General features: G+C 37.1%; 1 protein-coding gene across 1 annotated transcript; it reads right to left on the bottom strand.

The window, feature by feature from the left end:
* Positions 1 to 109: 109 nt before the first annotated feature.
* LOC113741503 (inosine-5'-monophosphate dehydrogenase 2-like) lies at positions 110 to 6,547 on the bottom strand. The gene is made up of 5 exons (XM_027269033.2): positions 6,159 to 6,547; positions 2,015 to 3,047; positions 1,375 to 1,554; positions 583 to 840; positions 110 to 480 (listed from the first exon to the last, which is right to left on the bottom strand). The coding sequence occupies exons 2-5, from the start codon at positions 3,041 to 3,043 to the stop codon at positions 409 to 411; spliced, it is 1,539 nt and encodes a 512-aa protein (XP_027124834.1). The 5' UTR covers positions 3,044 to 3,047; positions 6,159 to 6,547; the 3' UTR covers positions 110 to 408.
* Between the last annotated feature and the right edge of the window lie 3,256 nt (positions 6,548 to 9,803).

Raw genomic sequence — 9,803 nt, forward strand, 5'->3', positions numbered from 1 at the left:
CCTTGCCGCTTTCCCCTTCATCCCCAATCCTTAGGATGAATACTGGGGATCATATGCTTTAGACTGCCAATTTAGGGAGCACATATGGTGCATACAAAGAAGCAGCAAGTGAAATAAGTCCTTGTTATTTAACCAACACACTTACCCGCTTAATCAGTAAAATTAATATATCAAAGAATCATAATCTACTCTTTAACAGTAGCCGATACTTGAAATCCAAAAGCCAATTAATTGCAGTGCATGCAGTAATATGGCTTCTGCCCTAGATGGCTCTTCAAACCAAAAGAAGAGATTCCACCCATAGCCATCAAAAAACAATGCATGTAATTAACACGGACCACAGGATTGCAGATGGCGCAGCAAAAGAATTGCAAAAGGCTTCAAAAAATGGTAGCATCAATTAAGGTATCAAAAAGATTTCTTTTCATAAGATACCAAACCATGAACTCCACCTTCGACTTGTGCTGCTCCACTTCGAACCTGTAAAAGAACAAAACACCAAGTGAGTTTTTGTAGGTACATAATCGTTAGATTACGAGCAAGGTAACGCTTCACAGCTACAAGTTGAAGTGGTAAACAAACCTCAAGCCTCAGCACCTCCGATCTTAACAGGTCATGTGCAGATTGAACAGATGAAGCACCAAGATCCTGGAAACCCTGCTTCACTGCTTGCACTGTATAGGGTATAAACTTAAGAATTGATCCTTTGTCTCTAACTGCTCCAACTACACCCTGAGCTATTTTCAGTTTAGCTGTATCACCCAAGTATCTTGCATCACTCCCTTTTGTCATTGCTTCCAAAGATCCCATGCCCCTGTATTTCTTGACTCGAATGCCATCCTGTAATTCCAAATCTGAATTATTCAAACTAAAGAAAGATATAAAGCACCAATTATGTGGCATAATCATGCAGAAGCGTTTGGCAGCTATGACAAGTGCTTGCACACTCATGTCCATGCATTATTAAAGGAGAGCCGTGAAAAAATTCTAATTTTGTCCAACTTAATTGCAGCAAGAGAGCATGAAGACTCTGTCCCACAGGTATCTCATTCGATAACATATAAATCCTACAGATAATCATAGATGCGAGAATTTTAATAAAACAAGCATGTTGCTCTAACCATTATTCCTCAGCTTATTATTAAGGTTGTAAACTTAATAAAGGAAGAATTGAAGGCCTAATGCCTACCCACCCCGTCCCCCCAAAATAAAAAAAGTATCCCATAAGAATACCATGAAAAAGGCACAAAAAAAAAAAGGAAAAGATGAAAAAGATAACAGAATATATGTTCAGTAGAGGAAATGTTGGGAATGAGAAGAATATCCTATAAGCTGTAATGGATATAGATAAAACAAGAAGGTGTGCCACCAAACCTGATATTGGTAAGTGCCTGGAGCTTCAGTGCTTCCAGCTAAATAGCTGCCCATCATCACAGTTGATGCCCCAAGAACTAAAGCCTTGACAATGTGCCCGGAATTTGAAATGCCACCATCGGCAATGACAGGGATACCACTTTGGTCAGCAATAGATGATACTTTATAAACAGCTGTGCCCTAAAAACAAATTCCAAAGAAATCATTGTATAAAGAGTCTGTAGCTGAGATTTCACAAACACGAGAAAGAGTTCTAAATTCCCTAATATCCTCTCATTGCAAGTTTATAACTGGGCACTATACTCCAGTAACTCAACACAAATGATGCTCCAAAAGGCAACAAGTGATGATGATGGAGTAAATATTGGGTAAGAGGAGGGCGGTCAAGGAAAATGTAAAAGAACTTCCCTTCCTATAACGAAAGCATACTAGCTGGAAAAAGTCGATGCACACAAATGGTAACATGGGAAGCTGTGATTTTGAACATAAAGACAGAAACTTTATGCAGTTGTCAATGCATATATTGCAGAAAAATGGGAGCTTCTCTCCAAATGTGTAAATAAAGGGCTCAAGAAAGCAAACCAGAAAAGGGGGAAGAGAAAAAAGGAACCAGTAGGACTGGTAGACGAGGTAATAATACCTGTCCACGGCCAACAGCACAGACCTCTTGGGTGGTGCAAATGGAACCAGAACCCATGCCAACCCTTAATCCATCAACGCCTGCCTGAATCAAGTTCTGGGCCTGATACATGGTCACCACATTCCCTCCAATCAAATCCAACCCCGGATACGTCCTCTTCACGTACTTGATCATCTCCAGCTGATAAATGGAATTCCCCTGAGAGCTGTCCAAGACCACCGCATTGACCCCAGCCTTGACCAGATGCTCCAGCCTCTCCTTGTCAGACTCGCGGGTCCCAATGGAGGCACCCACCAGAAAGTTGCCGTCCGGGCCGAGGGAGGGGAGGCCTAGCTTGGGGAACCCCTTGATCCTCTCGACGTCAGAAAAAGTGGCCAGGTTCACCACCTCGTCCTCATCGCCGTCATGGGCCGCTGTCCTGACCAGGGGGACGAAATCGAGTTTACGAGCAGCCAAATAGGCAGCAACATCCTCCAAAGTAGAACCATTGGGCAAGGAACAGAAGTCGCGGTCCACCTTCCTCATGTAATCGGAGACCCTCCTGGCATCCTTGGAATACTCGGAGGGCAAAGCCTCCCAATCGGAGCGAGAGACCAGGCCCAAGAGCCTGGAACGGCTGGTGCCAGAGCTGGTGACGAAGATGCAAGGGGAGGAGCCAAAGTCTTCGAGGGAGAGGATGGAGTCTGAGGGGGAGAGGAAGATGAGATCAGAGGAGAAAGGGAGTCGGTGGGACTTGGCGGCGCGAACGAGAGAGGCCTGGTGGGAGGGGGAGTTGTTGGAGTGGATGAAGGTGAAGGCGCCGAGGGAGGCCATGGCTGAGGCCATGGAGGACTCGGAGATGGTGTCCATGGGGGAGGAGACGAAGGGGAGGGAGAGGGAGAGGTTGCGGGAGAGAGGAGAGGAGAGGGAGACATCATCGGTGGAGAAGTCGATGAAGTGGGGGAGGAAGATGAGGTCATCATAGGTGTAGGAGTAGCCCTGAGAGAAGAGCTTAGGAGCTGGAAAGCCATCATCGTCGACTCCATTCATGGTTCTGCAAAATTACAGTATAATTTGTCCGTGATTACTGTTCATAAATTATGAAAATAATAATAAATGGTTATTATTTTAGGATGATGGGTTTTGGGGAAAGGGTTTTAGCAGCAGGGTTTTAGATTTATAGCAGCAGTGGGTGAGGATGGGGTTTTAGATTTATAGCCGACAGATATCCTTATCTTTATCCTTATCTCCTTGCATATACATAAACTTTTCGTTCCTACAGCGGAGCTACTTTCAAGCGCAACTTTGCTTAAATGGGTTGTACTTTCTAGTGATTCTCTCTGCTTAGAGCTCTTGTACCTTGAAGTGAACATTCCTTTTTTTTTTCCTTTTGTCTATTGTCATCATCTATCCCTACCTCTACCTCTGCTCCTACTCCACTGCACCTACTCCAGGTTCTACTCTAAACGATAATAGAAGGTCCCATTCTAACCTATATTAAAGGAATGATCCAACAGGACCACAAGAATTGAACCACCATCAAATCATACGGATGTATAATGCGCTATATGAATCTTAGAGAAGCCACATTAAACAGCAACTTTTGATGGGAGATAAGGTAATCTCCTACCCCCACAAGATATGTGGTGGCTAAGGATCTATTTGCAAGCAAGTTTTTTACCAAATTTATCTGTTACAAATTTTTAACAATTTTTGCTACAATAACCTCATTGTCTCGCCCCATTTTTTCGCGATAGAAATAAGAGGGTGTTTACAAAAGATGGCGTTTTTTATTTAAAAACAAGTGAAAAAGGACCTAGAATGAAACTTTGGATCTTTGAAAATAAAACAAAACCCTTTTTGACAACTCTGGGTCTTTGAAAAAACAAGAGAAAATGAAATTAATGGGGTATTTAAAGTAAAAAATTATAATCACCCATTTTCCATGTTCAAAAAATAATTCTCCTAACATAGACAAGCAAATGAACTAACTTAAATGAGATACAATTCTAAATGACATGATTAACACATATAGAGGATATGGAGTAGAGAATAATATAATAGACAATATCATGTAAATGAGAAAAGATCCTAAAAATAAAAAATATGCGTGAAAATGTAATGAATATCACACAAAGATGAATCTAACGCATGAATGATTTAAGGGTCTAGTACTGGACTAGCCCATTTCTAAAAATCCTTACTAGCATTGAACTAGCAAGTAAACGGAGGGAGAAGCCACAACTAGCGTTGGACTAGTGTAGTGACGCCATGCATTAATAATACATAGTAAAACAGATGAGGCATAAATCAAAACAAATAAACACATAAAAGCACATAGCACGTAACACAAACATAATATCTATATGCAAAAATCCTAAGAAAAGCGGATAAAGCACATAACATATAAACCACATAAACACACGAAACCTACCTATTACAACGAGAAACCTAACTACAATCTAAAATGGAAAAATAAAATAAAACAAATCTAATTATCCTATCTATTACATTTTTGAGGTATTTAAATGCCTCACAAATAATTATAAGAATTAACTAAACAAATATAAGAAAATTCGAATGAGCATTTAAATCGAATAAGCAAAGCATATAAAAATATATAAACACATAGGAACACGTAGGAGCACATAAGAGCACGTAATTGACATTGAAATAATAATAATAATAATAGGGAGTACCTCCCTTTTGAAGTGGTGACTAAATGGAATCAAATTGCCCTATTTATACTCAAAATGAACAGAAGAATCATGGTACCAATTTAATTGAAAATAATAATAATAAAATATAAATTCACCTTAAATGTCAAAATAAAGAAAGTCAAGAACATCTAAAAATTACAAGTTAAATATACTCAAAAGTAATATAATTAGCTAATAAAGAACAGAAACAATTATTATAAAGATAGTCAAAATTCACCAGGGACTAAAGTGCAAAAAATTGAAAGACTTTTGGGGTCAAAAATATAATTTTTCCAAAGTTTAGAGACCAAAATTAAATGAAAGATAAAGTTCAGGGACCAAAGTGCAATTAACTTAAGGACCTAGGTGAAAGGGATTTAAAATATTCTGGGCCTCAGCAAAACTACTCCAAAGATGAGGGGCTAAAGTGAAAATTTCGGTGTCTGATATTCTTAAGAAAATGGGCCACTAGGCCATTCTCCATTTCCTCTTTGGGCCACGGCCATCCGGCCCAATCGAAAGTCCAGGCTAAAATACACAGGCCAGCCCCTTTTTTATCACTCAAGCCCAACCAAAAATGAATGGACTCTGACCTTCTAGCCCAACCAAAACCCAAGAGAAATAAATCGAAACCCAACCAAAATAACCACAAGCCCACTAAAGAATTAGCTAATTCTTTTCCCTTTTTTTTTTCTTCTTTTCTTTTCTTTCCTTTCTTTTCTTTCTTCCCCATTCGTTTCTTCTTCTCTTCTGGCCATCCGAAGCTCACTTCAGTTGGCGGCCATGGTGGCTCCAACGGCGCCACCGCCGTCGCCCGACGGTCGCCGGCAAAATTTTCAGTCATAATTTTTCACAAAATACACCCCCCACTCGATTTTTCGCGTAGATTCCATTTCCGGAGTTAGTTTTTACGAAAAATGACCCGAAAGCGTCCAAAAAAAGCAAAAGACAGACCAGTTTTTATTTTTTTCAAATCACCATATCTTTCACTAAAAATTATAAAAAATATACTACAACACTCCTTGTGATTTTTACAACCTAACTATGAACTGAAATCAATAAAAGCAACAACAAATATGACAACATTAAAATAAAACAGTCCAAAATGAAGAAAAATTATTCACATGCTTCTAAAGTTCAAACTCCCAAAATTTTTGAATAATCACACATTTTCGGACCTACACTAGCAAACGGTCACCTATTTTGACAAAAAAAAAAACATGCACAATGTTCAGCTTTTAATTCGTTTTCCATTTTGTCATTTTATCAAACATATAGCATGCATATACCAAAATAATCTTTCTTCTCCTCGATCTAATCTTGGACTTGCCCAACAACATCACAACAACAAAACCAACAAAAGAAAGGGACAAAGCAGCACTTAAACGTGCTTTTAATATAACTAACCAAAAAAAAGAAAGGGAAAAGAAAGAAACAAAAAATCGAAAAAAAGAAAGGAAAACTACCTCAACTAGAATTACGGTCCTTTGGCTAGAGTTTGGAGGAAATTCCAAGCTTCAGTTGTCCAACCGATAGCTGCCTCCCTTTTTGTGTTTGATTTTGTGGAAGAAAAATGGGTAGAGGGAGCCGAGAGGTCCAAAAGAAAATTTCAGTGGAGTTTTTTGTTTTTTTGTTTGGTTTTTGTTCTTGTCTGTTACTCCTAAGAGCTAGCCGAGAGAGGGAGGGAAAAGATTATTTTTTTTTGTGGCTTGTCTATTGGTGGGCCAAGAAAAGAGCCGAAAATGAGAGGAATTCTTCTTTGAGAGAAAAGTTGCTAATTTTTGTCTTCGGAAGAAGCCCAGAGAACCGAGAGGGACTTGGGAGGATGAGGAGTGCTTTTTTTTCTTAGTTGTCTGACTTCCTGTGTGTGTGTGAGAGCCAAGAGATTGTATTGAGAGAAAAGGTGGGGAGTTGGTTTGTTTTCTTGTAAAAAAATGGTGGTCTTTGAAAGAAGCATGGCAATTGAGTGTGAAATGGGTTAAGTGTATTTGGTGGAAAAAATGATAGGATGATTTGATTTCTTGATTTTCTTTTTTTTTTTTTTGTTGCTATTTTGCATTGTTTTGTTTTTTTTTTTTTGTGTTTTTTTTCTTTTTCTAAAACAAACCTGCAAAATGAAAAAAACATACATTAAAATGCAAAAAATAAATAATTTATTAAATTCAAAAATTCAAAAAAATATTAAAAATTGACAAAAATTTGGTGTCTACACTCATAAAACTTATCAAAATTTTTAAATTATACACTCCAAAATATTCAAAAATTTACACACTTTAAAAAATTTTCTTACAACATCTACAGTAAATTACAATAAAATTTTAGACAAACACCCGAAAAACTCATTTACCAAACGAGACCTAATCCTTTCCGTGGTAGTTGGTTTGAAGTGGACATTCGATTGGACCGAATTTGGATTGTGTTTATCGCTGCCGCAGCTTGTGGGGCCCGCCTTCTTATAATAAGAAGCTCAGGTGGATTGGGGCTTTAGGGTTTTAGATTTATAGCCGACGTCCTTTAAAATAAATAAATAAAAGATTTATAGCCGACAGAGATGGAACGTCATAGGAGCGCTGGTGCTGGTTGGGTGCATTATAGTTTAGGTTAATTGCATTTACCTCCCCGGAGGTTTGGCCAAATTTCAAGTTAGTCCTTTAGGTTTAACCAAACTACGAAAAACTCCCTGAAATTCAAAACTTCATATTAAAAAATGCGCCCTGCTATAGCAAATTAACGTTGACCTCCTAAGTTTGGCGAATTTCTCGAAATAATATTGATATACGAAAAAATCACAAATATAGTATTTTGTGGGATTTGTTTCTGAAATAAGGGTCGTCGTACCTGAGAAAATCGGCGCACAAAAATTCTAATTTATTTTTGAATTTTTTTTCAACGGCTTAAAAAATTTTTAAGTTAAGATTTTGGGTTGAATATTTTAATTTAGTCGCAAATCTAATATGAGGCAAAAGCTATGTACCATTGATTAAAATGTTGATCAACAGTCGTGATTTGAAAAAAAAATTTAATTCTATTGCCCCAAACAAAATTTGCGGCAAACGAAATTTATTTGAAAATTTTTTTTTTAGAAGTCGCACATTAAATTTGCAGCGAAAGCGGATGTTTGAAATTTTTTTGAGAAACCACAGATCCCATGTGCGGCAAAGCTTTGGACAACATGACTTGATGGCATTATTTTTCTTCGCTACAAATTATTTTTTTTAAATATAGCAGGTGATCAACGGTCATGATTTGATGGGCAATTTTTTTTTCCTTTGTCGCAAATTTAATTTGCGGCGATATATTTTTTTAAATGCCGCAGCTCTTGATCATTGATCATGGTGATCAACGGTCATGATTTGATGGGCAATATTTTTTTTCCTTCACTGCAAATTAAATTTGCGGTGACAGAAATTGTTTTTTATTACTTGCAAGACATAGAGGGTACGAGTCATTTGGGGCAACCCCACACTTACTTGTTTATACTCCTGGCTGTATAAAGCTTCGTACGCGATCACAAGCTGCACTGTTGCCCTATATATACTTCTACAGGTATGAATGGAACAACTTTGGGATGCTTGAGCATCCTTATTTCATTTGAATGCATAATTAATATGACGTTCACAATGCTTATATTTTTAACAGTTATGAGAGTGGGAAATGATGCCCAGGATTCGCCTGACTATGGTGGTTCCAGCTGCATAGGGAAATGATTTTCCCAGAGGCGGTCGTTGGGCAAGTGACTGTACGATAAAATATTAGGGTTTTAGTGTTAGGATTTAGGAATTAGTGTTTTAGGGTTAATGGGCAAAATCGACGTGATTTCATTTTTTTAAATAAAAAAATTTAAAGCTTCGTCACACATTTGAGGTGCAGCGAACCCTTTAACAAAAATAATTTTGCTTTGCCGCACCTTTTTTAAAAATATATATATATATCGCTTCATTTACTTTCTAGGGAGGAAAAAAAATGAAATTTAAATCAATTTTTTTTTTTTGAAAACCTCCTTTACCATTTGTAACGACCCTTAAATTAGAACTCAATCCCAAACTACCCCACTTTTGTGATATTTTCTTCTTTTAACATTATTCTTAGAAATTCGCCCCTAAGTTTGAACGATCTCAACACAAAGTTATGACAGATTCCCCAAAATGCCCATCAAAGCTCTTCCTCGTCTTCTTCCCCCTTCCCTACTCCCTAGCAAACAACACCAATACCACGAGGTCCACGACTAATAGCAAAGATTTCAGCACTATTTTTTTTTGGGGGGCAAAGAAGCACAAAAGCTGCAAGTATTGGTATTAAGCTTCAAAGTTTTAATCTTTCATGGAACTTAAGATAACGAAAACACTAACAATTAACCCCACAAAACAAGTTGAATGTACATGAGCTTTTATTCTAATGTTTAGGTGATAATTTTAATGAAATTCTACCAAATTTGGATAGAGTTTTGAACAAATAAAAAGTAGGGGAAAAAACCGAGTGGAAAGAAAGAAAAGCCATTGAAAAAGATGATGACCAGTCACTTTGGTAGCTTTTTTCAAATTTTTTTATCATTTTCTTTCACCTTTTTCCTTTTCATTTTCTTGGTATTAAATAGTTTGTTTATAGTCCTGTTTTCTTTCTTCAGTGCTTGTTTCAAGACATTCAATTTTCCATTGGTTTTAACATTTATTTTTTGTTTTTATTTTTCTCAATTAGTTTTACTCCATTTATCTTTCTTACTAATTTTGGAGTTTTGTCTCATTCCTTGACTTAATTTTCATTTTTTGTTCTATAAATGCTCTTTTATTGAGTTTTTCATTTTATTTGTGGAATCTTTGAACTATGCCTTTTTGTCATTTCTCAATACACACTAACGGAGTTAAACAACAGTCAATGACAAAGGGGTGATTGTAATTTGGCTAAATCATAAGGCTTGTTACGTAATATGGACAAACCTCGAGGGAGGTAGATGTAATAGGCAGCAAAAAACAATAATTTATTTTTTTCCCCAAACTGGATAACACACAAAAATGCCAGTATTAGTATCACGGAGCATTATAAATATCACTTACTTTCCCTTATTTTAAAACTTTTGTAACATTGTTTATTAACCCAACTCAGAATATTAATAT

The sequence above is a fragment of the Coffea arabica genome, chromosome 4e, assembly GCF_036785885.1.
Source record: "Coffea arabica cultivar ET-39 chromosome 4e, Coffea Arabica ET-39 HiFi, whole genome shotgun sequence".
Taxonomy (NCBI): domain Eukaryota; kingdom Viridiplantae; phylum Streptophyta; class Magnoliopsida; order Gentianales; family Rubiaceae; genus Coffea; species Coffea arabica.